Raw genomic sequence first — 22,671 nt, 5'->3', positions numbered from 1 at the left:
CTGCAGAGGGCTCTGTGTTGTTTAGCAGCACAGGGCTCTCTTCTGCCATTCCCTGAGCCGATCAGCTGGTGATGGCCATAAATCATTGGCTGGGGCCCGCTGATCGGCTTGTACTGCAGAGAATGATAGCTCAGCCTTCCCGGTCGGCGCGCACATGCCGGAAGAAAGCCACAATGCACAGCTATGTGATTGTACCCCTTCAATACCAGGCACTTATACCCCCTCCCCCCCAGGCCAATGTTCAACTTTCAGTGCTGTCGCACTTTGAATGACATTTGCGCGGTCATGCAACACTGCACCCATATGACATTTTTTTCACACAAATAGAACTTTCTTTTGGTGGTATTTAATCACCATTGAGTTTTTTTTATTTTTTACTAAATAAAACAAAAAATACCTGAAACTTTTGAAAAATAAACCGCACTTTTCTTCGTTTCTGTTATAAAATTTAGCAAATATATAAAATGTCTTCATAAATTCAGGTCAAAATATATTCTGCTACATTTTGTTGGTGAAAATAATAAAAATAATAATTTAATTTGTATTTTCTTCTCAAATTTTTCAATTTTTTTATTACATTCTATTTTCTTTTTTTTACAATTTATTTTTTTCAACATGCTGTGACCAAAGCAATACAGTGTTACCATAGTAACATTAAACTACTCTGGGCAAGGGATCACGATTTTTCTTTTTACATCGAAGTCAATAGGGGCAATTTTGTATTGAAATCAACGAGAGACGTTTTTGCATTTAAGTCAATGAGAAGCAATTTTGCACTGAGGTCAATAGGACACGATTTTACATTGAAGACAATGGGGCACAATTTTGCATTGAAGTCAATGGGATGCGATTTTTCAATAGGGTGAATTTTTGCATTGAAGTTAATAAGGGGCATTTTTGCATTGAGGTCAATAGGGGGCATTTTTGCATTGAAGTCAGTGGGATCTGATTTTGCGTTGAAGACAATGGGGCGCAATTTTGCATTGAAGTCAATGGGATGCGATTTTTCAATAGGGGTCATTTTTGCATTGAGGTCAATAGGGGGCGTTTTTGCATTGAAGTCAATGGGATGCGATTTTTGCTTTGAAGTCAGTGAGAAGCAATTTTGCACTGACGTCAATCGGGGGCGTTTTGCATTGAAGTCAATGGGATGCGATTTTTCAATAGGGGTCATTTTTGCATTGAAGTCAATAAGGGGCATTTTTGCATTGAGGTCAATAGGGGGGCGTTTTTTGCATTGAAGTCAATGGGATGCCATTTTGCTTTGAAGTCAATGAGAAGCAATTTTGCATTGAGGTCAATAAGAGGCGTTTTGCATTGAAGTCAAAGGGATCCGATTTTGCGTTGAAGACAATGGGGCGCAATTTTGCATTGAAGTCAATGGGACGCAATTTTTCAATAGGGTTAATTTTTGCATTGAAGTCAATAAGGGGCATTTTTGCATTGACGTCAATAGGGGGCGTTTTTGCATTGAAGTCAATGGGATGCGATTTTGCTTTGAAGACAATGAGAACCAATTTTGCATTGCAGTCAATAGGGAGCGTTTTTTGCATTGAAGTCACTGGGATGCGATAAGTGAATGGGGGGGGGGGGGGGGTTAGAAACTCTGTCAGTTTTTATTGCTGTCTGTGACCCCGTTAGGTAGATTCACCTTCTCTATTCTGTTTATCATCATCAAGAAAATGAAAGATATTATGGGTTGTCCCCAGAGCCTTAGTAGAGGGGAAATCTTCCAATGAGGACACTAGTTCTGGTGACCTGGGGGGGCAGCAATGGATTTCATTTTCAGGGATTTTCTTTCATTTCCTGTTTGGCTATTAGACAGGAAGTGAAGGGAAATCTCCCCAATGGGGCACAGATGGCAAAATAAACCAGAGAGGGGTTATAACCGTCCCTTACTCTTTCATAAAAGAAAAAACAATTGCCTGCAGTTCTACTTTAGCAAACCAATCAATTCATTCAAATATTATCAAATCAGACAGGCTCTGTATAGTTGATGGTCAGATTGTACAATGTGTGGCCAACCTAAGGGTGGCCATGCATTCTATAATCTGATTGTACAATCTATGCACGACAGTGGTTGTAAACCCCCATATATACCCAGTAAAGTGACTGTCCTCAGGTGATACACAGAGATGAAACAAATCCTCCTACATAAGTTGTACCTGTTTATCATTAGCCATCTATCCCCTACATGCATTCAAAATGCAGAATTTACACAGGATCTCTCAACTCTGAAAAAAGGGGGCGGACAGCTGAAATTACACACTGCCGAGCTCAGTGAGGAGAGCTCTGAGAGCTGATTGGACGGAAGAGACACCCCCCTCCACACAGTACACAGGAACAGAGCTGAGGCTGTCAACCTGCTGGAGCTCTTCCCCTGTCACCATTTTTCTCTTGGTGTCAGGAAAACTTTTCAAAAGTGACCCATGCTGATAGCAAAGGAAGGAGGCAGCAGTCAGAAATGACACTTATAGGTTCACACCTATGCGTTTTTCACAGCGTTTTGCAGAAACGCACAGCAGTCCATTTAACATGATTTCCTGTGGGGCAGATTCATACGTCTGCGTTTTCACCCGACGTGTTCTTTGGAGAGGGTCAGGGACATTTTTAAATGCAGGGGAGACCAGATATAGTGAATGCAGGGTCCAGGAGACCAGATATAGTGAATGCAGGGTCCGGGGAGAGCAGATATAGTGAATGCGGGGTCCGGGGAGAGCGGATATAGTGAATGCAGGGTCCGGGGAGACCGGATATAGTGAATGCAGGGACCGGGGAGACGGGATATAGTGAATGCAGGGTCCGGGGAGAGCGGATATAGTGAATGCAGGGTCCGGGGAGAGCGGATATAGTGAATGCAGGGTCCGGGGAGACCAGATATAGTGAATGCAGGGTCCGGGGAGACCAGATATAGTGAATGCAGGGACCGGGGAGACGGGATATAGTGAATGCAGGGTCCGGGAGACCAGATATAGTGAATGCAGGGTCCGGGGAGACCAGATATAGTGAATGCAGGGTCTGGGGAGACGGGATATAGTGAATGCAGGGTCCGGGAGACCAGATATAGTGAATGCAGGGTCCGGGGAGACCAGATATAGTGAATGCAGGGTCTGGGGAGACCGGATATAGTGAATGCAGGGTCCGGGGAGAGCGGATATAGTGAATGCAGGGTCAGGGGAGACCGGATATAGTGAATGCAGGGTCCGGGGAGACCGGATATAGTGAATGCAGGGTCCGGGGAGACCAGATATAGTGAATGCAGGGACCGGGGAGACGGGATATAGTGAATGCAGGGTCCGGGGAGAGCGGATATAGTGAATGCAGGGTCCGGGAGACCAGATATAGTGAATGCAGGGTCCGGGGAGACCAGATATAGTCAATGCAGGGTCCGGGGAGACCGGATATAGTGAATGCAGGGTCCGGGGAGAGCGGATATAGTGAATGCAGGGTCCGGGGAGAGCGGATATAGTGAGTGCAGGCTGCGGGGGAGCGGATATAGTGAATGCAGGGTCCGGGGAGACCGGATATAGTGAATTCAGGCTCCGGGGGAGCGGATATAGTGAATGCAGGGTCCAAGGAGACCGGATATAGTGAATGCAGGGTCCGGGGAGACCAGATATAGTGAATGCAGGGTCCCAGGAGAGCGGATATAGTGAATGCAGGGTCCGGGGAGAGCGGATATAGTGAATGCAGGGTCCCAGGAGAGCGGATATAGTGAATGCAGGGTCCGGGGAGACCAGATATAGTGAATGCAGGGTCCTGGGAGACCAGATATAGTGAATGCAGGGTCCGGGGAGACCGGATATAGTGAATGCAGGGTCCGGGGAGGCCAGATATAGTGAATGCAGGGTCCGGGGAGACCAGATATAGTGATTTCAGGGTCCGGGGAGACCAGATATAGTGAATGCAGGGTCCAGGGAGACCAGATATAGTGAATGCAGGGTCGCAGGAGACCAGGTATAGTGAATGCAGGGTCCGGGGAGACCGGATATAGTGAATGCAGAGTCTGGGGTTTAGTAACACTTTAACACTGGCTATAGACTCTACAATCAGATTGTACAATCTCCTTTAGGGCTAGTTCACACTAGATGCAGTTCAGTGCGCTTTTTTTCTGCATCAAAAATGCATGCACAGTATTTTCTATGTATTCCAATGGCCCTAGTTCACACCAGTGCAGTCAGTTCCAGCCAGTTTCTGGTGCAGAGAAAAAAAGTACAACATGCAGCATTTTTTCTGCACTGTACTGGAACATAACAAACTGCACCGGTGTGTGGTGTGAACGGTAAGCAAAAACGTATCCGGAATGCATCCAGAGTGGGTTCTTGCTGTGTGAACCGGCCCTTAGTCCTCATGCACGCTGACGTTGAACTACCTACCCTAGCAGCCAGCAGCGTTTTGGGCAAAAAAAAAAAACGCTTGACGCTTGTAAAAGTGTGTATCGTGTTTACGCACATTTACCTGCGTCAAGTGTTTGGGTGTTAATTTCATTGGCCAGAATAAATCATTTCAAATGAAATAAATGAACGCTCAAACACTAAACGCGCCTAGCGTTTCGGCACGCCTTGGTGCGCTTTTAGGCGTTTTGCATTTTTATAGCTAAACATCCTCTGCACAGGCAGTCCATTTTTTTTTTTTATGCCTCCCAACTCCTCCAACAATTTATGTGTTAATGGACCCCCCATAGACTGACATGGAGGGGAGTTTAGAGGCAGTAAAAAAAAACAAAAAACGCCGGAAGCCCCTGGAAGCAGCTGCAAAAAACGTCCCGTGCCTATGAGGCCAAGACGATGTAATATGAGGACGTGCCTAAACAATCCATCAGGTTTGATACCTTCCACTACATAGCTGATAGTACAGCTAAGGCCAGGTTTACACCTATGCAGTTTGCGCTCGATCCGTTTTTACATTGCTTTTTGCGCATGCGTTTTTGTTGCGTTTTTCCCCAACTTGTTGCTGAGCAGATTAAAACACAAAACGCATCAAAAACGCAATACATGCATTTCCGCAGCATCTCCATTGAAGTTTATCGAACCAAAAAAGGCAACGTTTTGCGTCAAAAAAAGTCCCTGACCCTTTAAAAAAAAAAAAAAAAACGCACCAGGTGAAAATGCGGAGATGTGAACGTGTCCCTTAGGAAATCATTTTAAACGTACTGCTGTGCGTGTCTGCAAAACACAATGAAAAACGCCTAGATGAAAGCAGATTGTACAATCAGATTGTATAGTGTACAGCCAACCGTCTCGTTTTCATTCCTGCCGTCTCCATTGCTTCCACCAGCCGGGAATGACGTCCCGTGCACATGAGGCCAAGACGATGTAATACGAGGACGTGCCTAAGCAATCCATCGGGTTTGACACCTTCCACTACATAGCAGATAGTAGATCTAAGGCCAGGTTTACACCTATGCAGTTTGCGTTTGATCCGTTTTTACGGTGCTTTTTGCGCATGCGTTTTTTATGCGTTTTTTATGCGTTTTTTTCCCCCCAACTTGTTGCTGAGCAGATTAAAACACAAAACGCATCAAAAACGCAATACATGCATTTCCGCAGCGTCTCCATTGAAGTTTATCGAACCAAAGAAGGCAACGTTTTGCATCAAAAAAAGTCCCTGACCCTTTATATAAAAAAAAAACGCACTAGGTGAAAGTGCGAAGATGTGAACGTGTCCCGTCGGAAATCCTTTTAAACAGACTGCTGTGCAGAAACGCAGGGTCCGGGGAGACCGGATATAGTGAATGCAGGGTCTGGGGAGAGCGGATATAGTGAATGCAGGGTCCGGGGAGACTAGATATAGTGAATGCAGGGTCCGGGGAGACCGGATATAGTGAATGCAGGGTCCGGGGAGACCGGATATAGTGAATGTAGGGTCCGGGGAGAGCGGATATAGTGAATACAGGGTCCGGGGAGAGCGGATATAGTGAATGCGGGGTCCGGGGAGACCAGATATAGTGAATGCGGGGTCTGGGGAGACCAGATATAGTGAATGCGGGGTCCGGGGAGAGCGGATATAGTGAATGCAGGGTCCGGGGAGAGCGGATATAGTGAATGCGGGGTCCGGGGAGAGCGGATATAGTGAATGCAGGGTCCGGGGAGACCGGATATAGTGAATGCGGGGTCCGGGGAGAGCAGATATAGTGAATGCGGGGTCCTGGGAGAGCAGATATAGTGAATGCAGGGTCCGGGGAGACCGGATACAGTGAATGAGGGGTCCGGGGAGACCGGATATAGTGAATGCGGGGTCCAGGGAGAGCAGATATAGTGAATGCGGGGTCCTGGGAGTGCAGATATAGTGAATGCGGGGTCCGGGGAGAGCGGATATAGTGATTGTGGGGTCCGGGGAGAGCGGATATAGAGAATGCGGGGTCCGGGGAGACCAGATATAGTGAATGCAGGGTCTGGGGAGACCAGATATAGTGAATGCAGGGTTCGGGGAGACCAGATATAGTGAATGCGGGGTCCGGGGAGACCGGATATAGTGAATGCGGGGTCCAGGGAGACCGGATATAGTGAATGCAGGGTCCGGGGAGAGCGGATATAGTGAATGCGGGGTCCGGGGAGACCAGATATAGTGAATATACCCAAACGCAACGGAAAACGCCTAGACGAAAGGAGATTGTACAATCAGATTGCATAGTGTACAGCCAACCTTCTCGTTTTTATTCCTGCCTTTCATTGCTTCCACCAGCTGGGAATGACAGCAATTGCAGATGCCACAGAATTTCAAGTCAGTTGGTCTTGCGACTGGCACAGCCGATCGATTCTGCAAACCACCGCATTTTTGTCTTCCTTACAGAATAAACTTTTCGACCTCAAATTTGTTAGCGTCGCGGCGGGTCAATTGGCCATCCTACGTGACGGCGCGCTTTTTTCGACTTAACCGCTTGCAAAAAAAAAAAAAAGTCGCCCTAGCCTTCCGATCTCATCTATAAAAAAAAAAAAAGACAGGAAATCAATGGATGTGTGTGGAGGAAATCTTCCTGCTGCTCGGGGAGAGGGGCTGAGCTGCCTGTCAGTTGATGCTGCAGTCATCCACCAGAGCTGTGTCCTTGGCAGAGGCACAGAGTGACCTTGGATGTATATGGGGTGGGTGGGTGGGGGGGGGGATTCCTCAATGTGCTCCACTCTGATCAGGGGGACAATGAAGGACACGTGCACTGATTGCCGCACACACACACTGCACTGATTGCGGAGGCTGGGAGATGCGATCAGTCACATAGCACAAGCCAGGCACGTCTCAGTGTATCTGCATAGCCTGCCTGGGTGACACCGATGCAGCAGCGGTACTAGCACCCCGGGGCACTTGCAGCGAGCCTGTCACTCATCTGGAACACCAAGCCTGCAGAGTGGAGTACATCATTGCAAGCAGGCTGGTGTAAGAGGTGGGGGGGGGGGAGAGGAGAAGCCACCCATAAAAAGGTCTGCCAGGGATCTGCATGTATCCCACCCCTCCAGAGGGGAAGAGCAGCCTGCTTTTGCATGTTGCCCACGTCCTGGGCTCTTGGAAACTTTACCCTGGGCTCCCCGGAGGAGGAGGCTGCACAATGGGGCACCTTGTCCTGGGCAAGGGGCTCGTCATGTTTCCACTGTGATCAACAAGGACGCCTTCCCTGCTGCAGCCCTGCCATAAATACACAGGGGGCCAGTGCAGTACCACCGACCCCCCCAGCCCTATCCGTCCTTCTCCATGGGGTACGCAGACCCCTCTTCTGGCAGGGACCTGCTGGGCAACAGAACTTTGTTCTTCATCTTCATCTGCGCCTTCGCCCTGGTGACCTTGCTGCAACAGATCCTGTATGGCAGGAACTACATCAAGAGGTGAGCGACTTGAAGGGGGGGGGGGGAAGGTGGGCATGCATGGACCCTGCTAGGGCAAGAGTTGACCCTGTCCTTGTGCTGGTTGGCATGCATTGACCTTCGTCTTTCCCTGGAGGACCAGTGCCACCGGTAAAGGTCCTGGGTAGCAAGGTAACCCATCACTTCCCCAACCCAATACTGCTCTAATAGCTGTGTAAGAGGTTTACTTGTATTCGTACTGATTGTTATTAATATTATTATTATTATAAGTTACATTAACCACCTTCCATTCCTGAAGGCCAGTGCCACCAGCTCTTAGGCAGCAAGATAATATTACCCTCATCACTACCTTGTACAAGGGGTTTAAATATTTATTTGTACTCATATGGATCTTTTTTATTATTATTATTATTATTATTATTATTATTATTATTATTATAAGTTACATTAACCACCTTCCATTCCTAAAGGCCAGTGCCACCAGCATAGTTCTTAGGCAGCAAGATAATATTACCCTCATCACTACCTTGTACAAGGGGTTTAAATATTTATTTGTACTCATATGGATCTTTTTTATTATTATTATTATTATTATTATTATTATTATTATTATTATTATTATAAGTTACATTAACCACCTTCCATTCCTAAAGGCCAGTGCCACCAGCATAGTTCTTAGGCAGCAAGATAATATTACCCTCATCACTACCTTGTACAAGGGGTTTAATTATTTATTTGTACTCATATGGATCATTATTATTATTGTTGTTATTAATATTATTATTATGTGTTACATTAACCACCTTCTTTCCCTGGAGGACCAGTTCAACTAGTAAAGGTCTTGGGCAGCAAGGTAACCCATCACTTCCCCAACCCAATACTGCTCTAATAGGTGTGTAAGAGGTTTACTTGTATTCGTACTGATTGTTGTTGTTATTATTATTATTATTATTATAAGTTACATTAACCACCTTCCATCCCTGAAGGCCAGTGCCACCAGCATAGGTCTTAGGCAGCAAGATAATATTACCCTCATCCCTACCTTGTACAAGGGGTTTAAATATGTATTTGTACTCATATGGATCATTATTATTTATTATGATTATTATTAATAATAATAATAATAATAATAATAATAATAATATTATTGTTATTATAATTATGTGTTACAATAACCAACTTCTTTCCCTGGAGGACCAGTTCCACCAGTAAAGGTCTTGGGCAGCAAGGTAACCCATCACTTCCCCAGCCCAATACTACTCTAATAGCTGTGTAAGAGGTTTACTTGTATTTGTACTAATTGTTGTTGTTGTTATTATAATTATTATTATTAGTATAAGTTACATTAACCACCTTCCGTCTCTGAAGGCCAGTGCCACCAGCATAGCCTTGGGCAGCAAGATAATATTACCCTCATCACTACCTTGTACAAGGGGTTTAAATATTTATTTGTACTCATATGAATCATTATTATTGTTATTATTATTATAATTATGTGTTACATTAACCACCTTCTTTCCCTGGAGGACCAGTGCCACCAGTAAAGGTCTTGGGCAGCAAGGTAACCCGTTACTTCCCCAGCCCAATACTACTCTAATAGGTGTGTAAGAGGTTTACTTGTATTCGTACTGATTGTTGTTGTTATTATTATTATTATTATTATAAGTTACATTAACCACCTTCCATCCCTGAAGGCCAGTGCCACCAGCATAGGTCTTAGGCAGCAAGATAATATTACCCTCATCCCTACCTTGTACAAGGGGTTTAAATATGTATTTGTACTCATATGGATCATTATTATTTATTATTATTATTATTATTATTAATAATAATAATAATAATAATAATAATATTATTGTTATTATAGTTATGTGTTACAATAACCAACTTCTTTCCCTGGAGGACCAGTTCCACCAGTAAAGGTCTTGGGCAGCAAGGTAACCCATCACTTCCCCAGCCCAATACTACTCTAATAGCTGTGTAAGAGGTTTACTTGTATTTGTACTAATTGTTGTTGTTGTTATTATAATTATTATTATTAGTATAAGTTACATTAACCACCTTCCGTCTCTGAAGGCCAGTGCCACCAGCATAGCCTTGGGCAGCAAGATAATATTACCCTCATCACTACCTTGTACAAGGGGTTTAAATATTTATTTGTACTCATATGAATCATTATTATTGTTATTATTATTATAATTATGTGTTACATTAACCACCTTCTTTCCCTGGAGGACCAGTGCCACCAGTAAAGGTCTTGGGCAGCAAGGTAACCCGTTACTTCCCCAGCCCAATACTACTCTAATAGGTGTGTAAGGGGTTTACTTGTACTCGTACTGATTGTTATTATTATTATTATTATTATTATAAGTTACATTAATCACCTTCCATCCCTGAAGGCCAGTGCCACCAGCATAGGTCTTGGGCAGCAAGATAATATTACCCTCATCACTACCCCTCTATTATTGTACAAGGGGTTTCAATATTTATTTGTACTCATATGGATCCTTACTATTATTTTTATTATTATAATTATGTGTTACATTAATCACCTTCTTTCCCTGAAGGGCCAGTGCCACCAGCATAGGTCTTGGGCAGTGAGATAACATTACTCCCCACCACCACCCCTCTGATATTGTAAAAGGTATTTAAAATGTTTGTCTGTATTCATATCGATTATTATTATTAATAATAATAATAATAATAATAAGTGTTACAATAACCATCTTCCTTCCCTGGAGGGCCGGTACCACCAGCATAGGTCTTGGGGAGCGAGATAATATTACTCCCCATCACCACTCCTCATATATTGTTTAAGGGGTTTAAAATGTTTATCTGTACTCATATGAATCATTAATATTTTTATTATCATTATTATTTGTTACATTAACCACCTTCTTCCCCTGGTAGGCCATTGCCACCAGCACAGGTCTTCAGGGCAGCAAGGTAACCCATCACTTCCTCAACCCAACATTACTCTAATAATAGGTATTTAAGAGGTTTATTTGTACTCATACTGATTGTTATTATTATGTGTTATATTGACCACCTTCTTTCCCTGGAGGGTCCATGCCAACAGCATAGGTATTGGGCAGCAAGATAATATTGCCCCATCACCAACCTCTATTATTGTAAAGTGGATTTAACATATTTATTTGTACTTCTATGGATCGTTATTATTATTATTATTATTATTATTAATAATAATTACATTACCCACCTTCTTTCCCTTGAAGGCCACTGTCAACAGCATTGGTCTTGGGCAGTAAAATAATATTTCCCCCATCACTGCCCCTCTAATATTAATAAGTTGATTTAAAATATTTATTTGTACTTATATGGATTATTATTATGTGTTACATTACCCACCTTCCTTCCTTGGTGGGCTGGTGCCAATAGCATAGGTCTTAGCTGGCAAGATAATATTGCGCCCCTCATCACCCATCATAATAGGGGTTCAAATTGTTTATTTGTACTTATACAGATTATTTTTATTATTAAGTGTTACATTAACCTCCTCCTTTATCATGTGGGTATGAATTGCCCCCCTTCTGTTTCTGGTGGGCATGCATTTATCTCCTTCTTTCCTGAAGGGCCAGTGTTTAAAATGTTTATTTGTACTCATACTGATTATTTTTATTATTATGTGTTACATTAACCATCTTCTCTCTCTGGAGGGTATGAATTGACCACCTTGTTCTGTTTCTGGTGGGCATGCATTAATCTCCTTCATTTCTGGAGGGTCAGTGCCACCATCTCAGGTCTTGGGCAGCAAAGTAACCCATCACCCACCTCTACCACTGCACTAGTCGCTTAAAATGTTTTTTGGTACAGATATAGATTGCTGTTATTGTTTTTATCATGGTTACATTATATATCTGTTATGTTACGAAGTTCTAACTTATAGGGGTTAAAAATCTGTATGCACGGAATCTTGGCATAGTAGACCCCTTCCACTACTGTACTAGGTGTATAAATGTTCATTGGCACAGATACGGATTGTTTTTATGATTATTATTGCTGTTATTATGTGTTACATTACATAATAATGGTATTTCTTCTATTTTATTTAGTGAAGGTTGAATATTCCTATTGGTCACGTTAGATATGTACAGTATGTCACCGCTGATGAAGGGGGGTTGCATGAAGTATTAATGTATACAGTTTGGGGAACATATTGAACATGTAGAGATGTTTTGTGAGTTCCAAGACCAGCATCTGTAATAGAAAGGCAGTATGGAAGATGCAGGGGCTCCACATATTGTTCTCTGACATTTCATGGTGATCTATATTGGTGTCTATAGGAACGTGTACAAGCAGAAATGTTGTTGGTAGTGCTGGTGCCTATAGAACTGATATGATGTGAATGTGGGCAGGGGTACTGGCACCTATAGAAATGGGTATGATGTGAGTGTGGGTGAGGGTACTGCCCCTATATTACTGGGTATGATGTGAGTGTGGGCGGGGGTACTGGCCCCTATATTACTGGGTATGGTGTGAGTGTGGATTGGGGTACTGGCACCTATATTACTGGGTATGTGTGAGTGTGGGTAAGGGTACTGGCCCCTATATTACTGGGTATGGTGTGAGTGTAGGTGAGGGTACTGGCCCCTATATTATGGGGTATGATGTGAGTGTGGGTGAGGGTACTGGCCCCTATATTACGGGGTATGATGTCAGTATGGGTGAGGGTACTGGCCCCTATATTACTGGGTATGAAGTGAGTGTGGATTGGGGTACTGGCACCTATATTACTGGGTATGGTGTGAGTGTGGATTGGGGTACTGGCACCTATATTACTGGGTATGATGTGAGTGTGGGTAAGGGTACTGGCCCCTATATTACTGGGTATGGTGTGAGTGTGGGTGAGGGTACTGGCCCCTATATTATGGGGTATGATGTGGGTGAGGGTACTGGCCCCTATATTACGCGGTATGATGTCAGTGTGGGTGAGGGTACTGGCCCCTATATTACTGGGTATGAAGTGAGTGTGGATTGGGGTACTGGCCCCTATATTACTGGGTATGATGTGAGTGTGGGTAGGGGTACTTGCCCATATATTACTGGGTACGATGTGAGTGTGGATGGGGGTACTGGCCTCTATATTACTGGGTATGATGTGAGTGTGGGTGAGGATACTTGCCCATATATTACTGGGTATGATGTGAGTGTGGATGGGGGTACTGGCACCTATATTACTGGGTATGCTGTGAGTGTGGATGGGGGTACTGGCACCTATATTACTGGGTATGATGTGAGTGTGGGTGAGGGTACTGGCTCCTATATTACTGAGTATGATGTCAGTGTGGGCAGGGGTACTGGCACCTATATTACTGGTTATGATGTGAGTGTGGGTGAGGGTACTGGCTCCTACATTACTGGGTATGATGTGAGTGTGGGCGGAGGTACTGGCCCCTATATTACTGGATATGATGTCAGTGTGGGTGAGGGTACTGGCCCCTATATTACTGGGTATGATGTGAGTGTGGGCGGAGGTGCTGGCCCCTATATTACTGGGTATGATGTTAGTGTGGGTGGGATATTGGCTCCTATAGTGTGGGTTTACTGGCATGTATAGAACTGAGTATGGGTATGAGGTGAGTGTTCATACTAGAACCTATAGGGGAACAGACCTAATGCCTATAGAGCTCTGTACAATATGTGTGTGGTTGGTGGTGCTGGTGCCTATGTAACTGTGATGTGAGAATGGCTGGTAGAAAAGATACCTATTGAACTTTATTGAGGGTGTGGGTAGTAGAATCGGTGAATGGTAGCTTATGATTGTATATCAAGATCATATCTGAGCTATCGAACCTAATCCACAAGAAGTATGACAACCATCCCAACCTATACCCAGCCTTAGCAGTAAGGTGCACATGGAAGGACAATGCACATCGCAAACAAACAAAGGATTTCCCAGCAACACTTACCAGCCAGCCTGCAAAACAACCGATTTGGCCCAAATTGGTTGTTTTGCAGGCTGGCTGGTAAGTGTTGCTGGGAAATCCTTTGTTTGTTTGCAGTTGATCCCAATCCCTCTGTGTGATAAGACATTGTTCATAAAATAAATCAATCACGTACGGAAGCGCGTTACCATCATACGGTAGACCAAAACCCAAACTCTAAAATCTCCTAAAAGCTATAAAATGTTGCTGTCATTTCAAAAGCAATTCTCAATCCTTTTAAATCTGCAACTTGTATTAAGTGCCCATTCGCACCAAAACGCAATGTAGAAAAGGAGCGTTCTGTACGCAGGTGAAAGCGCTGCCTCTGTAAGAGGCATACGGGTGCCAAAGAATTGTTTTTGCCTCCTCTAAATGCATCGCGTTTGCAGCTACTAAATCGCATGGTGCTGCAGGACCATGTGGTTCGTTGTGGTATGTTCTGAAAAAGTAGTGCTTGCACTACTTTTTTTTTCCACGTTCCAGTGTGTTTTTCAGCCTATTAAAAAGGATGGGCAGTCAAATCCGCTCCTCACAGAAACGCGTGGGATCGGCCCTAAAGAATTACCTGTGATCTGGCAAGAAGGACCCTGCTCAGGTATTTCCTGTTAGGGGCTGACAACTGTCTCCCTAACTGTGCTCCTGTGTTGTCATCCTTTCATTTGTGCCCTTTGTGGAGTCTACAGGCGGCTATGCCAACATCCATTTCTCAGGCATGGTCCACCATTGTCATCATCAGGAAGACAACCCTGATCGGTGGTGCCCAGCTGGAGTGAGTTCATGTGAGATCAGCAGAAGAAAAAAAAGGATAAGGTTTACATCGACTCAAAATTGAGTCTGAATTGGGATGAAATGAAGCCGTGTTGGAAATGGGAGTCCGAGGAGTGACAGGACTGTAAGAGGCTTATAAAGGGAGTTCTCTGTCTACAAGGAAGTTGCCACTTAATGTAATGACTGGGAAATCTTCTGCTTTTTCCACTACTTATGTTCAGCATTACAGAGCGGTAGCTGTGCCATGCATTTTAGGATATTCATTTTTTTTTTTGCTATTTGTCACAAAAAGGTTTTAAACTATTTTAGAAATGGGTTGACATCTGCTGCGGCTATTGTCATTTGTAACAAAAAAACAAAACAAAAAAAAAAGCTCCTATATAATGTACATAATTCCAATATAAAACAGATAATTCCAAAACATTGTACATAATTCCAATATAATACAGATAATTCCAATACAATGTACATAATTCCAATATAATACAGATTATTCCAATTTAATGTACATAATTCCAATATAGCACACATAATTCCAATATAATGTACATAATTCCAATATAAAACAGAATTCCAAAATAATGTACATAATTCCAATATAATATAGATAATTCCAATACAATGTACATTATTCCAATAAAACACACATAATTCCAATATAATACAGATTATTCCAATTTAATGTACATAATTCCAATACAATGTACATAATTCCAATATAACACACATAATTCCAATATAAAACAGAATTTCAAAATAATGGACCTGCAGGATCGTGTGGCAGGACTGGAGTGGATTAAAGATAGGAAAGTACACAGATCTTTTTATACAGGTTATGAGGGTCTAACCCAGGGTTCCTCAACCAGGGTTCCATGGGTTCCTCCAGAGGTTGCTCGGGGTTCCTTGAGCAATGAGCAACTTATGCCTCTCAGATATGTTCCCACTGACACCATTGGTCTTTCTAGGTCTCTGTAAGAGGGGTAATTCTTCCTAATGACCACAAGTATATTTTTATGTATTTATTTCAGGTACTTATATTGAGCCGTCAATTTACACAGCACTTTACATATATATTGTACATTCACATCAGTCCCTAACCCTCAAGGGGTGTACAATCTAAGGTCCCTAACTCACATTCATACATACACATACTAGGGCCAATTTAGACAGGAGACAATTCACCTACCAGCATGTCTTTGGAGTGTGGGAGGAAACCGGAGTACCTGAAGGACACCCACACAGGCACAGGGAGAACATGCAAACTCCAGGCAGGTGGTGTTGTGGTTGGGATTTGAACCAACTACCCTAGTACTGCCAGATGGAAGTGCTAACCATTTTGCCCCTGTGCTGCCCAATATATGGCGCATTCTTCCCACTGACCATCACACCAATGTATCACTAGTTGTAGATATAGTCATTTTTAGCAGGGGGTCCCCAAGACCTGAAATTTATCTTAGGGGTTTCTCTGTCTTGAAAAGTTTGAGAAAGACTGGTCTAACCCTTACCTACTGTATCCGAAACTAACAAATAAAATCTGCCATACAAGAGCAGGAGAATGCTGGATATAAAAACAAAGTGCAGCTTTGACCACAGTTAACCACTTGTCCTCTTGAATTTTTACCCACCCCCCTTCCTGACCAGACCATTTTTTGCGTTACTTTAACTGACAATTGCGCGGTCATGCAACGCTGCACCCAAATTAAATTTACGTCCTTTTTTTCCCACGAATTGAGCTTTCTTTTGGTGGTTTTTGCCTGTGCGTTCATTTTTAGCGCTATAAAAAAAAAGGCAGACAATTTTGAGAAAAAAACTATATTTTGGACTTTTTGCTATTAAGCATGTCCAGTAAAAAAATTTTAAAAAATCAAATTTCATCAAAAGTTTCAGCCAAAATGTATTCTGCTAACATGTCTTTGCTAAAAAAAAATTCCAAGACATGTAAATTAATTGGTTTACGTGAAAGTTATAGCGTTTACAAATGCCGGTATATATACTGAGATTTTGTGTTTTTGTTTTCACTAGTAATGGCGGCGATCAGCGACTTATAGCTGGACTGCGGCGGACATTCTGACACTGGGGGGTAACTGACTTGGTGTCACTGAGGTCCCCAGTGACACCAGTAGTGATCATTCTTAAAAAGAAAGCACTGACACTGTACTAATGGCACTGGGCAGGAAGGGGTTAATGTGAGGGGCAATTGAAGGGTTAAAGACCCACAATTTTGAGAAAAAAAAACAATATTTTTGACTTTTGGCTATTAAACAAGTCCGGTAAAAAAAAATTTTAAAATCAAATTTCGTCAAAAATTTAGGCCAAAATGTATTCAGCTCCGTCTTTGCTTAAAAAAATTCCCAAATACGTATAAATGAATTGGTTTACGCAAAAGTTATAGCGTTTACAAATGGTGGAATATATACTGGGATTTTTTTTTTCTTTTACTAGTAACTGCGGGACTGCAGCGGGCATTATGATACTGGGGGGCACTGATTTGGTGTCATCCCCAGTGACACCAATACAGTGATCAGTGCTAAAAAAAGCACCGACACTGTACTAATGGCACTGGGCAGGAAGGGGTTAATATCTGGGGCGATCAAAGGGTTACCTGTGTGCAGGGACTGTTTTACTATGGGGTGGTGTCTGTGTGCTTCACTGTGCACAGCCATCCAAAGCAGTGTGCCAGAGCTGACAGGGAGAACTGTTCGTAAACAAAACAGTTCTCCTCCCTGTCGGAGATCCTCAGTAATCACTGGCGAGTAATCACAAGCTGCGACCTGGTGATTGGCAGCTGCGAATGGCACCGCGGGTAGGGTGTGCGCACGCCCCCTACCCGGAAATGCAATATCATATATATATAGACATGATTTTGCACACCCGTGCTGCCCTATACCATTATTTATGGGAAACGGTTAAATATTTCCCTTGCTATAGGCCATTTGCATGCCTCTCAAAGCCTGGCTGGAAAACTCCCAAAGATGGAGTCTTCCCATCCTGCTTTGTTGCTAGGACATTGCTAAGACACTCCTAGCCGATTCAAACCCCCTCGCATGCGGCTCTCTTTCCCCTATCACAGTATCTCTGAGCTCAGCGACGCTGCGATTATAGCGGGTATGTGGTGGGGTTTGAGAGCTCAGTCCTATAATGCTGGGGGGTGTACAGTAACAGCCGAGAGTGTCTTAGCAACATCTTAGCAACAAGGCAGGACAGGATGCCGTCTCTGGGAGTTTTTTGGCCAGGCTTCGGGAGGTATGTAAATTGCCTGCACCTACAGCAGGGGCATTATCCAACTTTAGTGAAGGTTGCACAGTCAGCTTTTATCTACAGACACCCCCAGGGGCGGACTGACAACTCATGGGGCCCCCGGGCAATAGGGGATCATGGGGCCCCTGTGTCCTTGCCCAAACTCAAAAAAGCCTATGAAAAAGGTACCAGGGGCATCTTATGGGGCCCCCTACTGATCCCAGGCCCTCGGGCAGTGCCCAAATTTCCAATTGGTCAGTCCGCCCCTGGACACCCCTTACCTTCATAGGCAGTTTTTGACAAAGATGAATTACCCCTTTAAGAGAGGATTTCTCTTCCCTTTTGGAGAGATTTCCTCTTGCGTGTTTTTATTTGGGACAGGAAATGAGGGGAAATCTCTACAATAGAAAACAAAATGGGGTTTTAAATCTTCCCCACTTTATTCAAAAGTTAAAAAAAAAAGTTTGGGCTAAAAGTACAGATTTGACCACAAAAAAATTAACCAGGGTGAAAATAGAATATTCTTAGCTAGGTTCGCACTGTGTTGTCATGCATTTTCGTGCACTCTTATAAAATCTGTGGGTCCAAAAATGCATCAAAAGAAGCATTTGCACCGTACTTTAACAAAATTGGTTCCACAGACCTTAAAGTGTTACTAAACCCACAACAGTACAATCAGTCTGTAGATGCAGTAAAGCATGCTTGTTATACTCACTGTGGAACCTAAGGGGTTATTCCTCTGCATTGTGTAAAAAGGATGTTTGATCCTGTCTTCTCTGATCCTCCCCTTCTTCTACTGTCCCCAATCTATCTGCTGATAGTACAGAGCCTTGGGGGCAAGCAGCACATGCTGTGTGGTGTGTATTGCTAGAGAGTTTTTTTTTTCTTGGGAGAGTGCGTGTGATCAGCACAGGGCCAATCGACACTGTCCAGACACAGGTCAAGGGCTATGCAGCCTCATAGGACAATCAGGGGAGAATGAAAACTCCTCCTACAAGCTTAAACCAGTGCTCTGCTGGACAATGTTAGAAGTCACAAGACTGCTGTAACTGCTGATGAGAAAAGGTATTTAGCAGTTTATATTTACTAAAATAATTGCATTTCCATGTTGTATGTACTGTGGGAGACCAGATATAGTGAATGCAGAGTCCGGGGAGACCAGATATAGTGAATGCAGGGGGACGGGAAGACCGGATATAGTGAATGCGGGGTCTGGGGAGACCAGATATAGTGAATGCAGGGTCCGGGGAGACCAGATATAGTGAATGCAGGGTCCCGGGAGACCGGATATAGTGAATGCAGGGTCCCGGGAGACCAGATATAGTGAATGCTGGGTCCGGGGAGACCGGATATAGTGAATGCGGGGTCCGGGGAGACCAGCTATAGTGAATGCAGGGTCCAGGGAGAGCGGATATAGTGAATGCGGGGTCCGGGGAGACCGGATATAGTGAATGCGGGGTCCGGGGAGACCGGCTATAGTGAATGCAGGGTCCGGGGAGAGCGGATATAGTGAATGCAGGGTCCAGGGAGAGCGGATATAGTGAATGCAGGGTCCGGGGAGAGCAGATATAGTGAATGCAGGGTCCGGGGAGACCAGATATAGTGAATGCAGGGTTCGGGGTTTAGTATCACTTGTGAATGGGAGCTTAGCTGCACTGCAGAACAACACATAGGTGTGAACAGGCAACAAAGACAGTAATGGGATTCCTCTTGTTGTGCATTGTCACAAAGTCCGACACACAACGAATCTCACAGATATGAAAAGGGACTTTAAGCCCAACTCCAGGACTTCCTAGTTGAAGTTTAGGGGACATAGAAAAGATCAATTTACCTGATCCCCTGCTATGCTAGACCGGCCCCTGCACCATCTTCTCCTACATGCTGCAGCGCTCTAAGGTCCTGACGTCATCAAGGCCAATGCAGGGTCAACAGCCCTGCACTGGACATGATGACGCCAAGGGACAGTCCACCACCTGGAGTATAGGGGAGCTCGTTATCTGCCAGGGGAGCAGAGGATCGAGAAAGTAAAGCAGCAAAACTCTCCCCTGGACTAAACTAAACAAGCAGTTAACCCCTGCAATGCCGCCTCAGCCCCACTGCGAGGGATTATTTTTACATTTCCCAGAATTGAACTTTAAAACAGGGAGCTCGGGAAATCATTAAATATAGGCACTTAACATTTTAACTTTCTTTTTTAACAAGAGAACAGCTAAGGAACTCCCCAGTCTGGTGCCCTCAACAATCTTGGCTTCCAAAAATCATCCGGAGTATAACCAGCCTAAGTGATCTATATAGGAAATCTTCTGCAGCATCCTCCAGCTCTCCCAATAGCTGACACTGGGGTTGCTATATGCGGCTGCAGACTAATGTGTCTTCCCGTACAGGCGTCTCGGGGGGTTTGTATCCTGCATTACAGCCAAATCCGGAGCCCTTTCCTGGCGCTTTGTGAAATTACTACGCAGCTTTATCGATCGTGTTACGTGGACACTTTCACTTTTCCGCGAAGGGTTTTTCTGTGACGTCGGTTGCTGTATATACTCACGGCGTTCTTATCGCGGCTGCTCTGATTGGTCTTCCAGGTCCTCCTTTTCTATGTGCAACCTTGATGTGACATTGTCATGATAAAATACTAGAAAGCCATCGATCGCAGGCCGCTTCTGGTCATAGTCAGAGGTTTGCTGCCTACTGCAGTTTCCTTTCGGGGAAATCCGCTCACATTTGGAGACACCAAATAGTATGTCAATCCATCCAAAGATTTACAGATGGTCTTTGAAAAATGCAGGCTAATTAAGGTTGTCCATGAAAAAAAAAGTCTGTTAAGATATTGATTTTCCATCCTGGATTTGACTGTAAGCCAAGTACAGGAGATGATTAACAGGAAAAAAAAAATACTGGAAGAAGGAAACTGGAACCAAAGTCGACCTTCCCAGAGAACCCAAAGTTCAATCTCACCTCCAACCTCCTTCGTCCGAGACCACCCAAGCTCAAGGATCATGTTATCTGCAAATACCAACTTGTCTTCCGTTGATCATCTTAGAGGGCAACACTAGTATATTTCCATCAAGTGCATGTCTTGTAGATGTTACTTGCACTTTACTTGCAGTTGAACTTGTTGTCGAGTCACTACAAATAGAACAAACCAGAGATGAATGGCTCTTGAAATAGAGAAGAAAGCTCAGTGCTAATAGGCATTACTTGGTCACCGTGTACCTACAGGAACTTACATTCACCAAGATGTTCTTATCACGACAAACCATTTTGGTCCAACAGTCGCAATGTTTAGCTATTTGAACCTACACCAGATGATTAACAGAAAAAAAAAATACCGGAAGAAGGAAACTAGAACCAAAGTCGACCTTCCCAGGGAACCCAAAGTTCATACTCACCTCCAACCTCCTTCCTCCGGGACCAACCAAGCTCAGGGTTCGTTATCTGCAAATACCAACTTGTCTTCTGTTTATCATTTTAGAGGGCAACACTGGTATATTTCCATTGAGTGCATGTCTTGTAGATTTTACTTGCACTTTACTTGCACTTGAACTTGTTGTCGAGTCACTACAAATAGAACAAACCAGAGATGAATGGCTCTTGAAATAGAGAAGGAAGCTCAGTGCTAATAGACATTATTTGGTCACCGTGTACCTACAGGAACGTACATTCACCGAGACGTTCTTATCACGACAAACCATTTTGGTCCAACAGTGGCAATGTTTAGCTAATTAAATCTACACCGGATGATCAACAGGTAAAAAAATACTGGAAGAAGGAAACTGGAACCAAAGTCGACCTTCCCAGAGAACCCAAAGTTCATGCTCACCTCCAACCTCCTTCGTCCGAGACCACCCAAGCTCAAGGATCATGTTATCTGCAAATACCAACTTGTCTTCTGTTGATCATCTTAGAGGGCAACACTAGTATATTTCCATCGAGTGCATGTCTTGTAGATTTTACTTGCACTTTACTTGCAGTTGAACTTGTTGTCGAGTCACTACAAATAGAACAAACCAGAGATGAATGGCTCTTGAAATAGAGTAGAAAGCTCAGTGCTAATAGGCATTACAGGCGTACCTCGGATTACGAATTTAATGCGTTCTGCAGGACTTTTCGTATTGTGAAAAATTCGTAAGCTAAAACGCGGTTTCCCATAGGAATGCATTGAAAACCAATTAATCCGTTCCGGAGGTCAGAAAAAAGTAAAAAAAAAGTCTTATCTGTTCAAAACTCTTTATAAAGTGCACTTTAAAGGCACAAATACTGTACAGGGACGTGATTAAAAAAAATTTGTAAATGCATTAAAAATTAATTAATCCGTTTGTATTGCGAAAGAATTAGTAAACCAAGGCATTATTTTCAATGGATTTTCATTTGTAAACCGAAAATTACATTAACTGATGCATTCGTAAACCGAGGTACACCTGTAGTTGGTCACCTTGCACCTACAGGAACTTACATTCTCCGAGACGTTCTTATCACGACAAACCATTTTGGTCCAACAGTGGAAATGTTTAGCTATTGGAACCTACACCAGTACTAAAGGACTTCTTATGTTTAACCGCTTCCCGACCGCCCTATAGCAGAAATACTGCTACAGGGTGGTACGGTTGCGCAAAATAACGTATATTTATGTGATTTTGCATTTCCAAGTAGGGGGCGCTGGAGGCACGTGCGCGTCCTACCTGTGCTGCCATTCGTGGCCGCGGCTGTCAATCACTGAGTCTCGGCCGTCAGCTCCTGTACACTGCTTTGCATGGCTGTGCACGGTACAGCCATGCAAAGTAGTGTGCTTACAGTGAAGCACACGGACACAGCACTTAGTAAAACAGCACACTGTTAACCCTTTGATCGCCTCTCATGTTAACCCCTTCCTGCCCAGTGCCATAAGTACAGTGTCAGTGCTTTTTTTTTAGCACTGATCACTGTATCGGTGT

At 43.8% G+C, this 22,671-nt stretch overlaps 1 protein-coding gene across 1 annotated transcript in view; it reads left to right on the top strand.

The window, feature by feature from the left end:
* The first annotated feature begins 7,112 nt into the window (after nt 1–7,112).
* The window catches only part of LOC149431289 (alpha-2,8-sialyltransferase 8E-like), an 85,742-nt gene continuing 70,183 nt past the window's right edge, over nt 7,113–22,671 (top strand). The window contains exon 1 of the mRNA XM_089665700.1: nt 7,113–7,814. Coding sequence (XP_089521826.1) covers nt 7,684–7,814 — 131 coding nt within the window. The 5' untranslated portion in view covers nt 7,113–7,683. The remainder of the gene's footprint in view (nt 7,815–22,671) is intronic.

The sequence above is a fragment of the Staurois parvus genome, unplaced genomic scaffold (assembly GCF_062004578.1).
Source record: "Staurois parvus isolate SC_StPar_1 unplaced genomic scaffold, SC_StPar_1.0 ptg002299l, whole genome shotgun sequence".
NCBI classification, from domain to species: Eukaryota; Metazoa; Chordata; class Amphibia; order Anura; family Ranidae; genus Staurois; species Staurois parvus.
The sequence above is the reverse complement of the archived record's forward strand: the minus strand, read 5'-3'. Positions and strand labels throughout refer to the sequence as shown.